The sequence below is a fragment of the Gavialis gangeticus genome, unplaced genomic scaffold (assembly GCF_001723915.1).
Source record: "Gavialis gangeticus isolate Ggan-Ray unplaced genomic scaffold, GavGan_comp1, whole genome shotgun sequence".
NCBI lineage: Eukaryota > Metazoa > Chordata > Crocodylia > Gavialidae > Gavialis > Gavialis gangeticus.
In genome coordinates, this window is record NW_017729000.1 from 12,393,287 (window position 1) to 12,416,826 (window position 23,540).

Below are 23,540 nucleotides of genomic sequence, written 5' to 3' on the forward strand. Positions count from 1 at the left end.
ATAGTGTTGCACTTCTGAATGTTAATAAAGGGTTTGTTTTTAAAAATTTCTGTATTAGAAACTGCTTGATGGCCGTAAGGACGCTCTGGTTGTAACTAACATGTCTTGCCAAATGGTAGAAAACTTCTTGTACACTTTCTTGTTGCTGTGCAGATCTTCATTTACATCAGTTCTAACACCTTTGGACTTTGAGGGTTAACTGGTTTGCATTACAGTTTCTCCAGTTACAGCCTACACAACCTAATAATAATCCAGGCAAATGGGTAAGCCTTAAAGGGTGGTTGACAACAAAAAAATGGAGTTGTGACTACCAGTCAAGCACACTTTTTTCAATTTGTTCCTCTGGGGTAGATTTTACCCCAAACCAGCCTTTAACTGGATACTACTTCTTGTTCTGTTCAAAAAACCCCTTGGCATTGGTAAGAGGAGTAGCAGAGTATCCTAATCCTAGCGTAGAAGAGGACCCACTTGCCTCCAAAGAATTAATGCTAACCACTTCCACAAGAAATCTGACCCTTCCTAGGTCGCATTCTTTCCTGTCTACTATGCTTGGTGGAATGAGTCCATCCTGTTTGAGGGTGAAATATATTCAAGCTGTTGATTTGTTTGCTGTTTAAAAAGTGAGGGTGAATGTAAGTATTGAGGAACATGTCTTCACTTTCAATTCTTTATCCTGTAGTATAGCTAGTAACAAAGGATGAACCTGTCCCAAGAGGCTTGTATATGCTGGTTAGGCCACCTCTCTTACAGTGGATTTTATGCTAGAGCTGTCTAAGTCTGGGCTATTAAACAGTAGTTTTCTTTAACCTGAAACTTCTTCATAACAAGTAACCCTACTCCTGCTTCTCTCATTACTGTTAACAGCAGGTGCTAGACTAGCTAGTCTAGGGTCTGGTACCCATTCTGCTTGCCTCTGCTGTATCACAAAGTGAGCAGTGGATAGCAGCATTTAACCTGTGGGGAAAAGGGAGGGGTTGGGCACTGGGAGGGAGCAGAGATGCATTTATCGTTTTGCAGTGGCTGAGTATAAAGTACCTTTTATTCTCTGTGCAGTGAGAACTGTTGATCTGCAGTGAATGGTGTTCAGAGTACTTCTGGGTCATGTGCATTGGGGCAGCAGAAAGGAAAATCTCTTATTTCTAGCCATACAAAATACAAGTCAAGGAGAAATTCTCTTGCTTTTTCAGTATGGCCCCTTCTAATGTGTGCCAGTGTTTTATATTTTATGTAATGGTAAAATCTTGTGCTGATCAGGCAGCAATAGCAAAATCTGTCTCAATGTTTGAAACTAGAGACTTGTACCATTCTGCCATTGCTTCAGTTGTGAAGGGTGCTGTCCTTGTGACTTAGTATGGTCAGAGAGAGCTTCCAGCAGTAAAATGTTGGAGAGTATGTGGGCAGTTCTGTTGGATCTTAAAACCTTCCCATAGATAAAAGCCTGATACTGGGAATTCACCAATGTACCTATACCGCTACTGGTGCACACTGCATCAGAAAAAGGCACTTGATGCCTTGCAAAAGGAAAATCTGGGCAACTACAACAGTAGAATAAACCTGGCCAGCATCCACCTGTATATGGTACTTGTTTCCTGCTTCTACAAGTCTATTCCTTGGTATATCAGAGCAGACTGACTGGCTTCTTCCCACAGCAAGTTTCTCATGTACCTTGGCTAAGCACTAATGAACAGTCTGAATGCTGTGCTCTTTCAAAACTCCCAAGAGTCTACACAATGGCACCTGGGAGCTCAAGTTGTGGCTTCTTGTGCAGTTCCATTGGCTTGCAAACCAGCCTGAGGCAACCTTCCAAAATGCACACTTACCTGAGAGCCACTAGTTTGTACTTCCTTCATTTCTGTTTCCAGTTGTATGTTCAGATAGTGCATCTCCACTCTTGACTTGAGGATAAGTGTGTCCCTTCTGTCATCTTTAACTTTTGTACAGATTACATCCAGTAGTTATCCTTGGCTTTGATGCTCTCTTTATAGCGAGCACCTTCTAGGTACAGGTTTGGAGAAGTGGGTGGCTTAGGAAATTATTACAAGACTCAAACATGCATTTAGAGTCTGCACAAGCCAGTTGAAGGGATTGAGAGGTTAAAGCATTATAGTAGCAGTTGGTTGTACTCTTAGCAGACCTGTTACTATATGAATTACAGCAGCACAGGCAGCTGCAATAGGCATTTTACAATCAAGACAAAAAGCATACAAAGAAACTTCTATGCCTGACCTGCTTTCATGCTCTAAAGCAGCTTGGAATAATTCTTGCACTGCTGTAGTTGTGCCCTCTTTGGCTGGGTATTATACCTTGGTATAATCAGGAATGAGTATAGCTAGTTTTTTTGCTGAGGCAGTGTGAAAAGATGAGGGTAATCAAACCATTGTACATAGAAACAGATCAGTGTTTCAGCTGCTGCTGTCTTCCCTGTCGTTAGCTTCCTCATAGGAGACTACATGCAATTATTCTAAAAGGCCTTTTTCCACATGAATAGTGGAAACGCTCCAATCCTCTTAGTGTTTTTGACAGAAGAATTTGACGAGAGATCTCTTTATAGGATTATAATCTCCAGTGGCTCATCCTGAATGGCCATCTTGGCAGATTATTTTATTTATAAAGCTATAAACATATTTTGAACATGAAAGCCAAAAAATACAAACTCAAAACTAAAAAAAACAACAAAAAAACAAATGATGGATAAGTTGTTGGACAAATGAAAGTACAGCTGCAAAACATTTATCCCTGCTACATACATAGTGGTTTTACATGGTTTAATGAAGTGGTATTTCCATGACTTCTACATTCAAACAGGTTTCAGGATATCGAATGTATAATTAAATGGAGTGAACTTGCTATTTAAGAACTAAAAATATTGCTGCAGTAAAAACCTTAGGGCAAAGTTTTTTGTTTTAAAAAGAAAAAGAACAGAAAGTAACACTTCATGTATCATTTCTAAAGACGGATACTTTTTTTGGTATTTTGTCTTTTGGTTTCTATTTGTGTAATAACACTATAGGATGTTAAAATGTGTATTTATACATATGTTGGTGTATGAAAGGCCTCTGAAGGTCTTTTGCTGCTTGGTTTTAAAAAAATTATCAAATTATGCTCTCAGTTAAATCAGTATAAACAGGAGTTGGCAATAAAGGCAGAAGACTACTTTCATGCTGCCATAGCTTGAGGGTACAGAAGAAGCACTGGGGCTCTGAAGAAGTAATAACAAATTTGTATATTCTTCATCAAACCAGAACAAGACTATGTGATCTAAGCCCTTCTAGTAGTAGTGTACATCAGTCAGTGAATGGGTATAAGTGGTCCTGTTTCCATGGGTGTGCAAATGCCTCACTTGGAGGAAAAGCTATGCCTGGAAAATAGGTGTGTTTTAAGCCAGGGACCCACTCGGCAGATTCTACAACAGACTGAACAAATGAAAAGCAATTGAGAACAGAAGTTGGGATATAAAACAGCCCTTTTTCCACTTTAATCTGTCCCTCTGCCATGGCAGACCCTCTAAGTGCTTCTGGGCCAGAGTTGGGCTTAAATTTAAACAGATGCAACTCCCAGTGACCTCTGCATGCAGTGGTAGCTGTTCCAGTTTACTCTTGACCAATAGCCAAACTTTGGACTAATTGTACTTGTGTTGCTGCAGGACTCGTCTTCCCCATGACATCCACAGGTTAGCTGTATCTGCTTTTGCTTTTGGGCACTTCCTGTTAGAGGTTTGAAGTTGCATTTGTTTTATACAACCACAGAACGCAAGTTGTTACACTCAATTTTTTTTTACTTGCTTGTACTTGACTACTAGCTTACACAACTGTTGTCACAGGAATAATGCAGCTTGACACTTCTCCAGCACTTGAGGATGTCAAACAGGGAAGATTCTTTCACCTTGCACTGCACTGGGGAAACCTGACTGAGTTCAGTGTCAGCTGGAGAGCTGGGGATAAATCTTTCCTAGTCCCTTGCTTTAACCACTATACTGTGCTGTCTCTTGAACTGCTTAGCAATCATTGCTAGCAAACCAAATAGTGATCACATGCTGCAGAATTAATCCTTCTGACTGGGATTAGCACAGGTGTTTTAAGTATGTTTGGCTTTCAATGCAGATTATGCCAATCATCTGATGGTTACATAAACTCTTTCAAATTTGTACATGCTTCTGGGATTATGCTCTGTATACAACAAAAGAAATACAGCAGTAGCTTTATATCTTCTAGCAAAAGTTTGCATGGATAATTCCTGACCAGCCCTCCCATCATTCTACAGCAGGGGTGCTCAGCTTCTGTCCTGTGGGCCAAATCTGGTCTTGGGGGGCTTCTGAAGGGTTGGGAAACTTGATGGCAAGGGAGCAGTATCAGTTTCCGCTACTGAAATCCTAAATCCTGTGCAGGGGGTTGGAGCTGGGCCACATCCCTCCCCTCCCTTTGGCTGTCTGGGTTGGGATCAGGCCCTAACCTCTTCCCCCTGCCTGTCTGAGCCATGCCTTCTTGCCCCTCTCCACCTGGCCAGGTTAGGGACTGGGCCATACTCTCTTCTTCTTCCACACCACTGGATTGCAACTCCCTCCCTCCCTGCTGGGCCTGCCCTGGTGCTGCATTAGGTTTACCTGCTGGACCTAACCATGGAGGAACTGGGCACTGCTCATCTGGCCCACTGGATGGAAAGATTGAGCACCACTGCTCTAAAGGAACTTCAGGTGAAAGGGACTAAAATGGGGAAAATCCCAATAACTGCTGTTCTACACAATACACCATTGTAACTTTCAGCCTTTGATACAGACAGCTATTGAAAACATAAGTTTGTAATTTAAGAACAGTAGATTTTCATGGTGGTGCCTTATGAAAAAGATACAAAAATATTTTGTACAGTTAAAAAGGTCCTTTTAAAATTTCTTGCAATACTGTAATAATATTAATACTTCATTACTTTGTATAGTCTTTTCTAGAAAAAATAGATGCCCTAATGTGGTGTTGCTCCTCTCCTTATCAGTCTAGGATGTTTTCAAAATAGGAGGCTTGATTTTGATCTCAATGAGCACAGTGTAAGTCTAGAGGAACTCCAAGGAATGCATTTATATTACTATAGCAGGGCTGCTGTTTTTTTTTTCATTTGCCAAGTTTAAAATATAAATAAAATAGCAGAAAACCTTAGAGGTTCTTCAGCTGGAGAGAATGTATTGACATTTGACAGTTGAGAAGGTGAGTAGACAGTAGGAATTTTTAATAAAATGTACAGTGCATGGTAAAAGCTGTGCACCAGCTCATCAAACCTGCTTTTGGGGTTTGCTTTTAGACTGGATAAGGTGGAGAGTGGTATCTAAGGTGCAGAGCAGTGGCAGCTGGAGAATAGAGGAGATCCAGACCCTGCATCAGTGAGACTGCTGCCACTCTTTATGTCCCCCTACCTGCTAGCGGGGAGAGGCCAAGGAAGTGTGGAGCTAAGTTTCATGAGCATGAAGAGCATCATGTTGAATGAAGCCTATGTCCACTTTCTATCCCCACCTCTTGCTTGTGACAAACACATGGGTGCCTTATGAATCACCTCTCAATGCAAAGGCCATGCTCTGTGTCTGACTTGATATCTGTACATGCACTTGTACTGGTATTTTAATGTCCTCATGCACCCTGCTACATACTTTGTACAAAGTTTAACAATAGCAGGGCCTTCATCGCAAAGAGGTGGCATGTTTGAGTGTTTTCAAGCTCTTATTTTAGAAACTTTGTTTATAATGAACAACCTGGGCAGCAATGAGAAATCTACGCTTGGCTGATGCACTACTATAGTATTTCAAAACAAAAGAACACCCCACAGTTGGATCTCGAAGGGGCCAGTTCAAGCTTCCTGGACTACCTGGTGCATCCTCTCTCTCACCCTCATCTACCATGCCACATGCTAATGGAACGTGAGATGCTGGCACAGACAGCTGTTACCTGTAAACAATGATTCCTGTTCTCAGACAAGAAGTTTAATAATAATATTCACTTCATTCTTTTAAATAATCCACCTTTTCTTATAAGCCAATTGTATTAAAACCTAGCTTCGCTACATTTAATTCTCAGAAACGTAGACTTTAAGGAAAAAAATGCTCCTGTTCCAGCTTTTCCAGCTGTCTGACACGATAGCTACAAGAGATCTGTGACTGACTACAATTCAAAGCAGTTTAGGCAGCATGAAAAGGAAACCAATGCTTAAGGTATATAGCACATACCATCTACTGCAGCAAGCTAGGGAATTAGATTTTGCTTTCTGCTACGTTAGTAGATGATGCAGTAAAAAAGCAGCTCAGGGTAGGGAGAAAAGGTTCATTTGCTGATTGGTGCTTTTAATCTGGGTGAGTAGTCCTACCTTTTTACTGAGTGAAACACTGAATATTGCAGCATCCTTGATTACTTGGAGGCATGGGATACAGTTGTCCCTTGACTTTGAAAAGGCAGTCTTACGGCATGATGAATTGTTTGGATGGGCCTCCAGTCTACTTCAGTGGGCAGCAAAACCATGTGGTAAAAGCAAAGTGCCCAATGCATTAGTAAGTGTTTAACTTGGAGCGTGGTACTATGTTCCTGTTGAGGCCAGGCTGTACTCTGAGGATTCACTGGATGCTACTGACGTATGAGGCATAGATGAGCACCTTGAGGTCAGTCTGGGTGAGGGGGTAGCAGTTTTGATGTGAACAGAGATGGGGAAGGGGTTGGTTTGTTCTCTGTGGGTGAAATCAGCAGGGGTAGTAGCAAGCTTGTCTGAAGTAAAAGCAGAAGATATGCACTGGAGTGCATCCAGAGGAGAGGGAGGGGAGTCTATAGCACTTCCATCGGAAGAAACTGGGCTGGCACAGCGTCCTTCTCCTTGTAGGTACCGAATGCACTTCTTTTTCCTCCTAAGAACAGTGAAGAGAGTTATCTGTAAATAAAGGGTGAATTTATAGTGTCATATTTACAGTGAAAACATTGCAGCATTCAGAGCAAACTGAGGGCGCACAGGTAAAATCTGTGCTTAATGACAGGATACCAGATTTAAAGTCCCATTTAGTCCATCTTGCACCCCACAGCGTTTCCTTTCTTCCAGGCCTGTTAATACTATTGCTCTCTGCTTTCTGTTTTTCTGCCATGTATGTAGGCAGTGCAACTCAAGGTCTTTGGCTGACTGATTGGATGTAGTACAGCATCAGGGACCTGCAGCTTGCTCACAATTTCCCTGATGTAAATCCAAAGGATTGTCAAGTAAGAGTATAAACAAGCTAAAGAGAATGAGTGACAAGCCTCTGGATTCACTCCAGTGAAAGCAGAAGCCAAAATCAGGTTAGATTAGGCTAGTCTAGTGTAGGCTGACAAGTTGCTCTTTATTTACATTCCAACTCCAATTCTTCCCACTAGGTGGCAGCATAACAATGGCATTAAACCAGATGTCAGGATAATGAGTAAAACACCAAAAGACCAACAATCGGAAGTCATTTCTTTTTTTTGTTTTCTTGCCACTAAAAAAGAAGATGATATTTTAGGTTATTTATGTAAGTCAGTAATTTTTAACCTTTGATGTACATTAACTGATGGTGTGAATTTAAAGTGAATCAATGAGACTCTATTTAAGCCCCAGTGTGGAAATTGTCATTCCAGAGGATTGACAGAGCATGTAGAAAAGGCTGAAGTACTCAATGCCTTCTTCATCTCAGTCTTCACAGGCAAGGTCAGCTCCACCAGGCAGCACAGTTTGGGGAGGAGGTGAGCAGCCAACAGTGGGGAAAGAACAGGTTAGGGACTATTTAGAAAAGCTGGACATATGCAAGTCCCTGGGGCTGGATGGGTTGCACCCAAGGGTGCTGAGAGTTGACTGATGAGATTGCAGAGCTCTTGCCCATCATCTTTGAAAACTCACGGCAATCGGGAGAGGTCCCAGGTGACTTGAAAAGAGCAAACATAGTGCCCGTATTTAAGAAAGGGAAAAGGAGGCTCCAGGGAACTACAGATCAGTCAGCCTCACATCAGTCCCTGGCAAAGTCATGGAGCAATCCTCAGGGAATCCATTTCTAAGCACTTGGAGAAGGTGATTAGGACTAGTCGGTATGGATTCACCAAAGGCTCAAGTCATGCCTGACCAACCCAACTGCCTTCTATGATGAGGTGACTGGCTCTGTGGATGGGGGAAGACCACAGTGGGTGTGATATACCTGTTTTTAGCAATGCTTTTGATATGGTCTCCCACAACATTCTCACAGGCAAGTTAAGGAAGTACAAGCTGGATGAATGGACTGTAAGGTGGATAGAAAACTGGCTGAAGCATTGGGCTCAAGAGAATAGTAATCAATGGCTCGATGTCTAGTTGACAGCCAGTATCAAGCGGAGTGTCCCCCCAGGAGTCGGTCCTGGGGCCGGTTTTGTTCAATGTCTTCATCGATGACCTGGAAGATGGCATAGAGTGCACCCTTAGCAAGCCTGCAGATGACACCAAGCTGGGGGGAGCAGCAGATTTACTGGAGACTAGGGCTAGGATTCAGAATGACCTAGAAAAATTGGAGGATTGGGCGAAAAGGAATCTCATGACATTTAACAAGGACAAGTGCAAAGTCCTACATTTAGGATGGAACAATCCCATGCACTAGTAGAGGCTGGGGACTGACTAGCTGGGCAGCAGCTCTGCAGAAAAGGACCTAGGGGTTACAGCGGACAGCAAACAATATGAGCCCAGTGTGCCCTCGTTGCAAAGAAGGTTAATGGCATACAGGGCTGCATCAGTAGGTGTGTTGCCAGCAGGTCCGGTGAAGTGATTATTCCCCTCTATTCAGCACTGGTGAGGCCACATCTGGAGTACTGTGTTTAGTTTTGTGCCCCCCCCCCCCCAATATTGAAAGGAGGTGGATAAATTGGAGAGGGTTCAGTGGAGGACAACAAAAATGGTGAGGAGGCTGGGGACATGACTTTTGACGGAACCGGGCTTATTTAGTATACAGAGCAGATGAGACTCAAAGGGGATTTAATAGCAGCCTTTAACTACCTAAAGGATGGCTTGAAAGAGGATGGAGCTAGACTATTCTTAGTGGTGGCAAGTGACAGAACAAGGAGCAATGGTCTCAAGTTGCAGCAAGGTAAATTTAGGTTGGGTATTAGGAAGAATTTGCTCACGAGGAGGGTAGTAAAACACAGGAACAGGTTATCCAGAGAGGGTTTGGAATCTCCATCCTTGGAGGTTTTTAAGACCCGACTAGACAGCTTGGCTGGAATGATCTAGTTGGGGATGGTCCTGCCTCGAGTAGGGGATTGGACTAGATGACCTCCTGAGGTCCCTTCCAACCCTCATTTTCTATGATTCAGACTTTAAAGCCATTTTAATTGTGAAGGAGATTGTCTACACAGGGACTTAATGTGATTGTTTAATCGAGTCTCCTGGAGCATGCCAATTGTCATGCTTGAGCAGTCTCCTGCATCTTGTGTATTGGCATACCTGTGCTTAAAGATGGCAGGGGTGCTTGAGCTGAAGCTTGTTGAATGAGCTTTAGTTCAAGCACCCCTGCTGCCATTTTTAAGCACAGAGACACTGATATAGGAGATGTGGTGGCTCTTGGAGCCACTCTAATTAAAGTACCACCCCCCCACCCTTGGAGCATGTGTAAAAGTACCCTTTATGTAGATGAGCCACAATTGCAGCTAAAAAACAGTCAGTATTTTGGGCATACATGCATCAAGAAAATAAATGCCCAATATTTAATGCTGAAATGTAATGCTACTTCATAGTTATCCTCTTTTATAAGTGGCCAAATAGTCCTGTTATGCAGAAGGGGTGTCTATTTGCTGTCTGAGTTGTATGCTGTACTTTGACTTGATGTAAATGGAAGGTAACCCCCACATGCTCAATGGGAACTACATCAGCTTATGTCAGATATGAATTTAATGCATATCTAGGGTGCTGCCCATATTTAGGGTTAACTGTAATTTGACTCTTCATGTCAGCTCCAAGGCTATCTGCACTAGTACAAACTGAGGGTAGTCAGGGAAAGCTGGAATTTATACTTTTATCCCTACTTCTGTATGAATCTGTGGACATTTCAGTTTGGCATGGGATCCTTTGCTTGCTTTTCTAAGTCCTTTTGGAGTCTCGTGGGCTGTTTCATGCCACTGGTAGTTACACTTGGAGCGGTAAAGAAAGCAAGTGCTCTCTATATATGTATGCTTTCTGCAGTCTCTTGGCAATAGCTCTAATATGCATTGCCAAGCGTACCCCAACTTTATGTGGGGTACACTTCTAAGTAAATATAAATGAGAATTTCCATCGTGTGCAAGTTTGGCAACAGTTACTTCTGAGACAATCTGGCAGCAGGCACGAGAGATGCATGAACATGAACTCTTCTGCATGTACATCTTGAAGGGTGACACAGTGTACCAGGGAGACCTGGTATATATGCCATACTGACAGAGCTCCCCTTCCCCTCCTAGGTTACCCAGGGTGGAGGGGGTGAGGCACCTGAATAAATAGTTTGGCTGTGGAGAGGAACATCCCTATGAAAGAGCCAAGACTCACGTCACTGCTCCAGCACAGCAGACAGCTTCCGCAGAGACTTGTGCTGTCCCTGTGGTTGTGGTCTCTAGCATGGGTTTCTGTAGAGCTCTCCCCTGTGCTGCAGTAATGTGCAGAATGGGTGTGGGGCCTGAGCACAGGAAGCTTAAATGCAGCTGGGAGGAAAGGAAGGCTTAAGCCTGGAGGTAAGGGATTTACCTCCTTTTAATGTAATATATCAGTGGGAAAACCGGTTGCATCCAGTAGTACCGAAGTGACCCGTGGTGTCACAGGCCCCATCACGAGGAGGGCCCACAAAGCTCATTTCCTACTAGCCCAGCTGCGGTTGCCACCCACTTGGGAGCCTTGTTCTGTTTTGCTCCAAGTCTTTTTTTTTCCCCCCCCTCCCCTAAGAAAGGGTAGCTTTAGGCATAGGCTTAGTAAGTAGCCATGCACGACTCTTCATGTAAGAATCTCTCTGTCTTTGGAGCCACTCTGAACTGTGGCCCATCACTTGTAGAGATTGTACCCACTTGGTTTCCTCCTCTTTGAGCCTTCCTGTGCTTCCACATTATCTCTGGATCCCAGAATGTTTTGTTTTGGCTGCAGTGTGGCCTCTGAGATGAGCATAAAGGATTCTGGGCTGTATCTACGACTCAAAGGTGCCTAATGGCCACCTAGGGCAGGCAACTACTTGGGCCTGTGGGCCACATGGGGAGTTTTGGTGAGTTGTCATGGGCTGGGTCAGCACCCCCCTTCTGCAGCAGCTCACCAGAACTCCCTAAGCAGCCCCATCCTGTTCACCTGGCCCCACAACCTGCCCAGGCAGATCCCAGCCGGGATGGGGTTGGGGCTGGGATTGTGGGACTGGCCCTGTCTACCTGCCTGTCCCACTCCCAGATGCTGTTCCCCCAGATCCCAACCTCCGCCCCATTCTGGTCAAGCGTTGCACAGAGCCATGATCTATTGCCCACATGCCCCTGCGAATATACTGGTTTTCCAGGCAGATGTGTGCAGGAAGTGGATCATAGCTCAGCCCTGGCCCAAAGCATGTGCTTTCTCACTTGCACACTCGCTCTCTCTGCCTCCCCCCGCCATCCCCACAGCTACAGCGTTCCCCTTCTCTCCCCCTCCCTGCCCCCATCCCTGCAGCTACAGCACACCTCAGTCTGCAGCATCCCAGTCCCTTCTGCAGCTTACACCAGCTCCTGCCCTGCGCAGCGGAAGCAGTGCCAGGTAGGTGCCAGCATGAGTTGTGGATGCTGCAGGCAAGTTCCCAGTGGGGATTGGGACCACTGCCCAGGACCACAGCTAATGCAGCAGTGTCAGCTGCAGACTGAGGCGAATGCCCACATTCCCACCTGGAACCTGCTGGCCACATCCACAGCTGATGCTGCTTCCAGTGTGCAGGGTGGGAGCTAGTTTAAGCTGTGGAAAGGGATGGGATGTGCCTGGCATGATCCAGCAGCCAGAGCTGCCGGCTTCTCATAGGCGAGATGCCATGACTTCGTGCTGCCCGCCTGTGGGCCAGTTGCAACCAATTGATGGGTTGGATCGGGCCTGTGGGTCATATATTGCCCACCTGTGGCTTAGGGCCAGTGTTAGTCCTGAAGTGCTGTATGAGGAAGAGATTAAATCAGGAGCCAGGGAATCTTTAACTTGTCTGACTCTGGAGGGTGGATCTCCTGGGTACTTGCCCTTGTACTAGGTAATTAAACCAAGGAACGAGGGCAAGGCAGCACCACTGCATGCCAACTAGTCACTTCCTGGGCTAGGAAAGGTTCCTAGAACTGCCCCTTAAGACACTGAGATTTTGACGCCAAGTACAAAGATCAGAAGGAAAGATGAGGCATACAAGGAAATTGCCTGAATGAGTACTTAATCAAATCTTTGGTTCAAAGCATTCTGCTCTGCACCTTTCTTCAATGGAGTGTGTGATAAGCCAAGCAGGCTCTATGGTGGGGAAATGTCAGAAAAAACTGCTGAAGTCACAAGACATATTCAACCCCTCTAGTGAAGATCCCATGTGGCAAGGGCAGGTCTCAAGGCCAAGAGCCCCTTGTGGAACAAGCCAACCACCCTGAGAAGCATATTCCCCCAGAGAGTCACTGGGAGCAGGAGGGACTGCTGGGGTCATGCAGCACCCCCTCCCTTGGCATCACTCCTGAAATGTATCTCCAGGGTTCCTGTTAGCTCAGATGCTGATTTGAGTGTTTCAGAAACTCATGTAACTATCACTGTCCTTGCAGTAATGCCCCATGGCCATGTGAACCTCGCCACCTTGCCAGTTTACTCGAACTGTCTGGACTCTGAAAATGCTCACATTTGGCTAATATGTATTTCGAGCCAGGCTTTCCTACTTGTGGTAACTCTTCTTGGGGACTTACCACTCTCACAGTGCCCTGGTTCATTGTTTCTATGCTTTTTACTTTCAGTTGTCTTATAATGTCTCTTAAAACAGTATTGTGGGCTGTTTGTGTGTCATTCTGCTTTGGGTACTGTACAGCTTTGCAATATATTTTTAAAACTGTGGAGCTCTCCCATGTGGATTTATATGCAGTGATGGGAACAATTCCGCTTCTGGAGAAGATCCTGGTGACCCTTCCACATTATAAAAAAAACTTCCAGTTCAAGCCTTTGCTTAAATTCTGCATCTCAAAGTGCAGATAAAATGTAGCACTCTCCATATCTGAGCAGGGGCTGGATTAGATGACCTTGTGAGGACCCTTCCAGCCCTATGTCCTCTGATCCTAGCCACCACTGGTGGCTAGGAAACATACCATGACTCCAACAGTTAATACGATGAATTGCTTGGAAGAGGTTCACTAAGGTTAGGAACAGATGTTGCATTTGTCCTGGGATGAGTTATGCCTGTGTTTGTCCCAGAACAGAAAAGTCCTGGGTTTGGCGTGTACACGTACTGCTTTTATAGTTAGGGTTTAGTGAGCGGCTGAATGTGCTGCCACTTTTCTACCACGGTTCAGTGATGTAATTTTCTATTCAGATGCACTTCACAATGTCCTGAGACAAAAAGTAAGCACTTCTTGTCCCATGAACATTTTCAAGGTTTGTCCCAGGACAGTGAACATGGGTGTCTGAATAACTGCACTTTGTCTCGGGACAAAATGGTTTCTCCTGGATAGGCATAACCTCTGTTTTTGTAGTCAAGGTAAACAGATTTCATTAACTTCCTCCTAAGTGGCAGGGAAGGAGAAGGTGTCTTCACTCAAACCACGTTCTGTTTTTCCTCTTTAAAGCCAAAAGAAGATGAAACCTCTCAGGGTGGAACACTTGTCATTTTAGTCAGTTAAACCCGTCTTGCTTTGGGATGGAAATCCTCTGGTGGAAGTTTCTTTCAAAGGAAGGTGTCAGTAACAAGGAAGCATAACATGTCTGAAACCCTTCAGTTGGCTGTGGTACATTAGTACAGGGAATTGCAGAACAGCTGCCACTACACAGGACTTGAGATATAAGGGTAAAAACAAGAAAAAAAGCATGCTAAGGAGCACTTCTGCAATGTGTGTTAATCAGGAAGCAGTGCTGGCAAAGCCAAATGTTAGTGCTAGAGCTGAGTAAGAGATTTCAAATAACACAAGAGAAGATATAAGGACTGCCTTTAGACCTAGCAGTCATGCTGGGTGGGAGATCTGCATTCACCACCTCTATCTGGTCTTTCACTTCCCAGCCTGACATTGCTGGGATGACAGACCCAGGTTGCCAAAAAAGCTCTGGCTGTTTACAGTACAGTATTAATAGGATGCCAAGGGAGTTCCATCCAGTTTTCCTAGATCAGAAAACAATGCTGCTTGCAGTGATATCATAAGGAAGGGTCATATGAAATTTGAATGGGGAATTCATAGAGCTATAAAAATGTGAGCAGAATTACACAAGGAATACCAACATACAGACTCCGTGCACCTTGAGAGGGGTTTCCCATTTAAGATGAGAATGCAAGGAGTTAATTTAAGAATTTGTTTTTATGCTCTATGATAGATTGGTCCCCTGGCCAGAACAACTACACAGCATCCTTCAGGATGCAACCAGGCAAAAAGCCTGCTTGGTGTGCTTTGCCCTTTTTAAAGTGCCAGCATATTTCAGATTTTGCTAGACAGAAGAATTAACGTGGTGCTGTACAAACCTACAAAGCAGCAGACTGTCCTGACAACAGTGCCCTTCTCCTTTGCTCAGGCTATGTTTACTCCTCACAGATTTGTATAGATCCAGAAGCAGGTCCAGAGTCTTTTGCACCTAGGACCACTTGAAGATACTCTGACCCAGTTAACTGTCCTCAGGTGTACTTGCCAGGGGACTGCCCCATTATTTTATTCCCTGGTTCGTCCCTTAGAAGTTCCTGGAGTCCCCACACAATCTCATTGCTTGGGGCTACTCCACTGTCTAGTGGCAGCATGGTATAGGGTTACTACAGAGATAGGAGCCAGGCTCCTCCCATGTATTTCAATTAGAAATACATGGGGGAAAAAGCGAACTTGAATTACTCCCTAGTGGCTATAGTAGGGACGGATACTCCCTAGCACCATACTAGTGTCTGTGTGACAGGGAATCTCTAAAGGGGAATTAAAGCCCAACATGGGGACATTCCCTGAAACAGGGAGAACTAGGTAAGAAATGCACGTTCATCTCCCTCCATTTTGCAGGGCCTCCTACCCTAGAGAGAGCCTCTTTTTTACCAGTGAAGTAGGAACTTTAATAAATCAATCTGTAAACTTCTACATGACATTTGCTGACCCAGAACAAGATGCACAGGTGGGACTTCTTGGCTTTAGCAACACTGGTTTAAATTTCTGGTCATACTTGTGTGTGGACCCTTCAAAAATACCTGCGTATGGCCTTGAAACCCCAAGAAGGGCTTGAAGGGAGCAATCCTTAGCAATGCCACTAGTTTGAGTCAGGAGTAAGGGCAACTGTAGGAACATGCATGAAAAATACAACCATACACAGCAAAAAAACCAATGCGCGCAGGGAAAGACGCTACAAGCAGAGTGGAGAGTTCTGATACACACCTGCATGGGCCGCACCAGTCCGTTTGTTGGTTGAGGCCAAAGCGAGCTCTGCATTTCTTAGGAGAGGCGGGATCTGAACACAGAAGCATGCGTGGCGGAGAATGGCAAGGCAGAGACACAGAGAGGAGGAGGAGCAGGAGGAAGAAAAGATGCAACATCAATTTAGCCACTTCAGACATAACTACCAGGCTAAAATCCAACTTTCAGCAACAGAAATATTCTGGCATCACCACTCCTGGAAAAGAGTCAGTGTTAGGCAAATATCAGAGTAGGGGAGAGAAGAAAGATGTTCAGGAACTGGCCTCTTACTGATGTTGTAGAGTTTGTTTTTGCTCACCTGCAGCATCCCCTCCTACCTGTCACCTCAGCCATTCCTGCCACAGAGCCAGGCCCAGGCCATCAACAGGCTCTTGCAGGAAACATGAGAAACTACCAGGAAATCCACTGCTGTTTATGGAACGTCTGACTTCATTTTGAAACTGCCCAATCAAACAGCCACCTACTGTCTCCTGGGCTCAAATCCTTACCTGCTCCATGCCTTTCCAGTAATGGTTAAATGACCTGCCTTTGAATGGAGTCCTTGGGTTGAAATAGAGATGAGGGAAGTAGCGCAGACTGGTGCACGCGCGCGCGCGCGCGTGCGTGTGTGTGTACACACGTACGTGCTGCGAAACCTGTAGTAAGGACCATCTCTAACAAACAGATCTCTGGAGCAAGCATACACATTAAAGTTCCCCAAGCGTTGTGCATAGAGTTCTATTTAATCTTTAGATCGCTTTTACTAGGAAATGATGCGTGGTCCCTGGGGTGGCCTTTAAGAGGTTTCACAAGAATTACTCGCACACACTATTGATGCATGCAAGAGATGAGACCCTTTTCACTCCAGAAGAGTGGTGACCTCCAGCCTGTCACAGCTTCTGGAGCATTTCCCCTGGCTTATATTAAAGATGAGCAATAGCCACAAGCAATAGCCTTTTCCATTGTCATGAATCCCTCCTGTTCTAATTAACATGTATGTTTTAGGAACAGGGTGAAGTTGCTTACATACAATTCACTGCTTTAGGAGTCCACCATACTTTCCTGGTTACAACAGCTGACAAGAGTTGCTCCCTTCTGGTCAAACCAGGATGCCAGCTACAGCTGCTGCCTTGGTGGCTCAATCCATTCCCAGCAACAACAACAACAAGTGACTACCAAGAAGCACGCTCGGCTTTGTACCAAAGATTTTACCTGAGCTGGAGTCTTGCTGCTTTTCTCTTGTCCGTCTTTTCTTTTTTCCCTAGGATGCAAGAGGAAAAGCACGTCAGTGTCTACTCAGAGACCTCATGCAGGCTGCTCAGTATTTCGAGTAACACAGATGCAAAGGGATAGGCAAAATTGTCAAATGTCTCAGCCTCTCTAATTCCCCATGAGGATTGAGTCTTGCATCCCTGAAATTAAAAGCATGCCCCTCTCCTGCTTAAACTAAATGCTGAGAGAGCAACAGACTCAGACAACGCCAGTGTGTTATAGTATGAGTTATGTAAGTGCATTTCCCTCTTTCAGCCATCTCATTTTCCACTGATGACCTCACTTGGGGTGCTAGAAACAAGAGATCTTTCTATGTCACCTGATTGGCTGTTTGTTCACCAGTCATTCACATGATTGGAGCAGAATTGAACTTATTTAACCTATGCCTGATGATAACATCGGCAGAAAGTTGATGATAAAAAAAATGAACCTTTCGTCAAAGACATCTTCCATCAATGCACGTACCTTCCATTGGTCATGATCAAGATATAGTTTGACACGGCAGAACGCTACGAGCATATGCGAGATAATGAAAGCATGGGGAACACCTCTGCTCTACTGCCTGTTGGGCTAGCGCTACCTTGCTTCAAAGGTGAGGCAGAATCTACTCTTTTAAATTGATTTTTAAGCATCTTGTTGACAACTGGAGCAACAAGCTTCACGTGGAAATCCTGATGCTATCTTTTTTAAATGCAAAGGGAGACACACCAGCACAGTTTAGAGAGTCAGGCCTGAAAGGAATCGTCATCATCAACTCCACCCTTCAGCAACAGAAGCCCGGAGGCTTCCCGGCCTGGCCTGGCCTTCGCCTGCTATGTTCCAAGCTTAAAGCACAGGTCCAAAGTCATGACCTGTGACAAGACTGGGTCAGCAGGCTTGTAGGACCGTTGCTCTCTACTGAAGTGCCTGTCACAGGGAATACAGGCCTCATGCTGTTTCAGTCTCAGAACAGCAGACTCCCCATGCCCGAAGAAGGGTGACTACGCCTGAAAGCTTGCAAAGAACTTTCTTCCAACTATTCAGTTGGTCTAACACAAGATATCACATTGACTCAAAGAACGTTGCCTGCTTCATGCTATTTCAGGCACTTGGGGGGTTAATAGAGATTCACCACCTCTTCAGCTGGGGCTGATTGCTAGCCCTGCAACAGAGGTGATAGGAAGGCTGCTGCTCAGGAACTTCTAGTGGGAACAGCCCACAGGAGAGAGGACTGCCTGCAGAAGAGGAGCAAGAGGTGGAGGAAAAGCCTCCCAGAGGGAGCTGAGAGGGGAAGCAGCAATGGGGGAGGTGAAAGTGGCTTTATACAGGGTCCCTTGGAGGAACCCAGAGGAGGGGCTAACTTCCCCACCAACTCCTGAGCTGAGTGGCTGTTAATCTGAAGAGCCCTCCCCTGGGTGACTGCTAGTGCTGTCCTCAAAGCACTAGTGACCACAGCATCCAGTGTGTTCTCAACAGGTGGAAGAGAAGGAGAAACTGAGGTTGGACCACTGTGATTGCCCAGTGGGTGCTTGTGGGCAAAAGCTCGGTCCTCAGTGATGCCCAGCTGTACTAGTTGCTTGGCTGAGCTAACGGAACCAGAACTCGTGGGAGAGGTGATATCTTCTATTAGATCAACTAGATTTTTGCAAAAAGATTTCCTTAAAACAATTCTTTCAAAAAATTTTCTTGGCTGAGCTAATTGGGGTCCTCAGAGGAATGAAATGCTGCTCCTTACAGCAGTAGGAATAAAACCTCAGTGCAGCTGGAGAGACGGGAGGACCCAGACTGGTAACGTGAGTGGAGCACATGAAATCTGCCAGCCTTCAGGGAAATGACAAATTAGATCCTCTCTCCACACGTATTCATCTCTCTCCTGCTGGTCTCTGACTGAACAAGGGGAGGGAAGCCATAAGGAGCCCCCTTGGGTTGCTGTGCAGAAAGGAGTGTGCTCCTGTGCACTATGGGGCTCGGAGGTGAAATCCTTTGGGACTCTGCAGTGTCGTCTCACTTGTTACACCAAGTAGGAAGTAGTGCCTGAAGGCAGAGGGGAAGTTATTGGTCGGGGGAAAGGCTCTTACCATAAGCAGTGAAAGCTCATTGATCTTCCACAACGTTAAATTGAAGGAGTGGCTAAACATGCAAGAGTTTGTCCATTCTGAGGACGCTATTGACAGATTAATAACGCAAGTCACAGAAGAAAAAAGCTCCTAGAATCCATCCAGGGAAGAATCTAGTCTCTGCCTCCCCCACCAGAGAACAGATGGAGTCTAAGACAGCACCACACTTGGTCTTAACCAGAAAGTTGAGAGGTGAAACACTTTCAGCAAGTGTCAGCGGTGAACACCTGAAGTGGAAATCAGTGCAGGTGACAGGGTCAAACAGCTTTGATGGAAAAGCTGCCCAAACAGAGCCGGTGTTTTCAAAGCAACTACTGAAAGATGCCCTATAGCCTGACTTTCATATTGCACAAGCTTACTCTGTGAGCATGTCATTTGTTGAATATGTTTTCTGAATCTTCAGTATCCCAGAATTTAATACCACAAGCATTTGAAGTATTCCACAACAGGCAGCAAGGATGGTGCGTAAGATTTGCATACACTTAATTTGGATACAAGCAAAGTGATGGAGAAGCAGAGAACATCACCTTTGTGGTAACTCAGACTGCTCAAAAATATTTCTTAGAAGCATTTCCCCAATGTTTCTGTGCAAGGTGAAACCGTATTACGTAACTCAGGCCTGTGGTCACTTCCACACTCAGCTGCACTGAGAGACCAGGTTGCACAATTAGCTGTTAACCCAGAGTAAATAAAACAAAGTTCTGGCTCGCCGTGCTGACCATCAAGCAGTTTTCACTCTGCAGCTTTCAGGATATGATCATTGCAAATATCTCCACTGTAAGACAAAACTATGCTGCAACTGTTTAGGACATTGGTTTACTTTTACACTCTCCAACACGTTTGATTTGTGTATAGAAGGTGAACTCTAGAAGGCAATTTTTATTGCACATTTTGACTTCTGCTAGGGAAAGGGCATCAGCCCCTTGAGATCTAGGCTTTGAATATGATTCTGGCCCATGTGCTTCAAGTAAAGGAAGTAGACAGACAAGTCCTCAAAAGAACATGAGAGCAGTGCAATGTAATGGCCTTAACAAAGCAAATGAACAAATCCTTCCCTGCATTTCTATTTTATTTTAGGGAGGTGGGCGGGGGGAGACTGAACTGTCTGAGCTACATAAAATTATGGGGGCGTCTTAATCTATTCAGTGCCACTTGTTGCTAAGCATCTGATGCTACTTGCCATAGTTACCAATGGTTCACAGGGACCCAAGTCTCAGGATCATCTTGAGCGCTAGCTTTCTAGAATATTATTTGGAGTCTCCAGGGCTGACAACACCAATGCTACTGGGCTGGCCAGAGACTTAACTTTTCCTGTGCCTCAGAAAAACCACATCATCCATTTGTTGCAGTCTCTCCAGGTCTTTCTCTGCTCCTTTGCAGTTTATAGTTTTATTTAAGACCACCATTTTAGAGCAGCATTTAACCCATACTGTACTCGCAAGTGTAGTGAAAGCTAAATCAATTCCATAGCCAGTGAGCAATTCCATGGCTAAGGAAGTCTGAAAAGCTCAGGGCTCCTGGAATTCTGCAGCTAACACTGGAGTCAGTGGGTACCAAGTGGGCAGGCTGCTACATGCTCTTACTGCCACAGAGTGGGCTAACATTCGCTGCAGAATTCTCTTACCCTTGCTGCTGAAACAGGCCCTGAAGTGCTGCAGAATTCCAGAGGCCCTGAGCAAACCTGTGTGTGTTCATGGGCTGAAGAGCCTGAAGACTGAAGAGCAGGTGAAAAAGTGTTAAAATAACAACTGATCTCTGCAAACACAGTGATTCATCACAAGTCTTGCAATACTTGGGTGTCTAGTAAAGTCTCTGCTCATGGCATCGCAGTGCTATGGGAGAATCTCTGTTTTCACTTAAAAATGTTTCTGAACCTCATGGTTGCAGAGACAAACCGGACATCATGGATTTCAAAAGGTCGAAAAATACATTTAAAGTTTGTTTAAATCTGACTTGACCGGCTCCGCAGCTAGGAGTTGGCAGTCCTGGGTATGAAAGAGATCCTGAGTGGAGATGTAGTGAGGTAGTTCTTTAAAACAGTCACTACTGCAAACTCAGTGAGTGCCAATACCGATGCTAGAAAATGGCAACCCTCCTGGTGATGAAAGCCAGGGGTTCACATATTCTCTCTCTTAAGAAATGTGCTTAAGGCACTATGATCAAGTCTGTATTTTACCTGTGGTACTTAATAAGACTGTACGATATTTTTCTCAGCCTACTGTAGTGAAGCTTCAAAGGATTCCCTACTGCCCCTTTCCCCCTGAGTTCATATTCCCACAGAAATATTTCTGTTCCTATTCATACCGGCTCTCATATCTGGGTCTACTCTGCCTGGCAATGTTTCTCTTAACATCCACTAGCATTCTGTGGCATTACCCTGGCTTACACCACTTTAGAGTCTGCCCATCACCAATAACCTTTTAATTTAATGGAATAAGATATGCCACATCCAGCTGGCATCCTGTGTGATCTTCTTACTATAGCGTTGTTCATTCCTTATTGCCCCTTCCTGTTGTGTCACTGTCTCTCACTGAATCTTTGAGCACAAGACTGCAAAAGTCTTTGCCACTGAAACAGCTGTCCTAGATGAAACCCCCAGCATGTTTTGGTACATTGTGTTTCTTTGCCCTCTTAAAGCAGTACATTCAAAAGGAAGGTCCTGCCTAAGGTGGAACAAAAAGAGCTTTCACAGGATCAATAACATGCTGTGCTGATGATGTATTCTGGCAAAGAGGTGCTCTAGTTCTGCAGACGTTATTTGGGAGTATCTCCACAGCTCTGGACCCCTCTGTCATTCTTCTGTTTCCTTCACCTCTTCACAAGGAAACACATTTTTATCTTCTATTTGCTTCTCTGATACAGAAGGTAGAAAACCCTTTGTGCCCTTCTGAGTTCTATTCACAAGAGCTGCTGGAGCAAATTTGGCCTATGTGAAAGGGCTGCTTGCAGTGCTGGCTTTGACCTGTGACTTCTTTTATGACTTCTTGTGGTTTAAGTGAAGGTGGAAAGCTCCTAACCGCGGTGAGCTTTCCTACAGCGTGGGAGCCACTGTATTTCCTGTCTGATCTCAGTGTCATGTGCCTCAAAGGTGACCTAGATGCCTCCCCACTTGAGTTACGGAGCTCAGGAGACAGAAGGACACTTGCTGAAGACAGTGAGACTCGTCAAGCAGCTGATTTATGCCTGGGCATTTCTGTCCCAAAACACTCTTGGAAGAGCTGATGCTCAGACTGCTTTAAGCATTCTCAGAGCCTGGCTGGACAGTAGAAGATATGGAGGTTAATGGAGTAACCCAGCTAGGTAACAGAAAGTTTCCAGAGCATGGTAAGCAGCTCTCCTCCAATGGAGGAGTAAAGTTTCTGTTGGAGCAATATGGAACAGGGAGGATTTGTTAACAGAAGCCCTCCATTGATGGAGATATCAACCAAGAAGCTTGAAGAGTTATGTGCAAAATTTCCTGTATCAGTTCCCTCAGGAGATCCCTAAATGAGGCTGGAGCACTGCAGAGACAGCTGGAGCCTTCATAGGCTGAGTGCTGCTCTGCAGGTGATCTCTTATTCTGTTCTGGGAAGCCTTGGAGTGGCCTCCACAAAACTGTGTGTGATCATTCGTTCCTTCAGCACTGAAAGGGGAAAAAAACAGCTAAAAGGAAGTGAGTCTGCTGCCCATCTAATGCTGAGTGAAGTCAACGGCAAGACTCCCATTGATAGCAAAGGGTTTTGGATCAAGTCCCCAACTAGCCAGTTGGGCGGTTCCAGGGTACTCATGACTTCCTTCTGATCCTAGGTGCAAACTAAAAATCTGCTAGAAAAGAATATGAACGTATCATGTTTTGTGGCACTCCTACACTTATGGAAATTAATTTGACAAGTTGCCTATTAAATGATCAGTACAGCAAGAGGAAATGAGGTAATGACATTTTTTTCTAGTGGGTCTTTAAATGCTCCGTAGGTTAAACTGTAAAGAGAGGTCAATTGAAACAATTCTGTATCCAGGTTTGGGCACTGGAAGATTTCCCCCTCCTGTAACCACTCTTGAAAATGAGTGGTTGCAGGATGGGGAAGCTCAATTAAAATGGAAAAGAAAATGGTGCTCTAGGGATATCAAGGTTCATGTGCTTGCTTTTAATATACTTCTAAGGTCCAGCAAAAATGAGCCTGCTGACATCAGCATCTTTTTCTTTCATAATTCTCCCTTGTTGCCAACTTACTTGATGCTAAGGGCTTTAGCTCCTGATATGGAATAATATAATTAAAGTGGCTTCTTCAAGAGCACTGAGCTAAGGCCACTGAAATCAATGAAAAAAACTCCCCATTGATTTCAATGGAAGCCATAGTTCAAACAAACACTGAGCACCTTTGAATTTTTTTGATTTGTGTGAGGAGGGAGGAAGAAAAAGCAAATTATTTCCCTAATGTCTAGTCAGTCGATTCAGAATAAATGACAAAGCTGGTGGATCTCATTATTCTAGGAAGGCAATTAGGAAGAGACCAAAAATATCTAGCTGCCTGTTGGTTATCTTCTCAGAACTGCACAATGTGGGCCATAACATTACAGGTATTCAAAACCACAACATTCAGTGTGCTTCATAATTTTTTTCCCCCAGAGGATACTACAGATAATGTCATACTATCAACAACCTGTTGCTCTGAGGTTG

The 23,540-nt window shown here is 44.8% G+C and overlaps 1 protein-coding gene across 10 annotated transcripts in view; it reads right to left on the minus strand.

Annotated features, from left to right (window-relative positions):
• Nucleotides 1-2,548: 2,548 nt before the first annotated feature.
• TCF7 (transcription factor 7 (T-cell specific, HMG-box)) overlaps nucleotides 2,549-23,540 on the minus strand; it is a 113,650-nt gene continuing 92,658 nt past the window's right edge. For 2 of the 10 annotated variants that reach the window (XM_019506292.1, XM_019506293.1), the window contains 4 exons: nucleotides 20,508-20,597; nucleotides 16,728-16,776; nucleotides 15,498-15,570; nucleotides 2,549-6,868 (listed from right to left, as the gene is read on the minus strand). In XM_019506292.1, the coding sequence (XP_019361837.1) occupies nucleotides 6,547-6,868; nucleotides 15,498-15,570; nucleotides 16,728-16,776; nucleotides 20,508-20,597 (534 nt within the window). In that variant the 3' untranslated portion in view covers nucleotides 2,549-6,546. Of the gene's footprint in view, nucleotides 6,892-15,497; nucleotides 15,571-16,727; nucleotides 16,777-20,507; nucleotides 20,598-23,540 lie in introns of all 10 variants that reach the window. The other 8 variants (XM_019506294.1, XM_019506295.1, XM_019506300.1 and 5 more) reach the window with 6 other exon arrangements.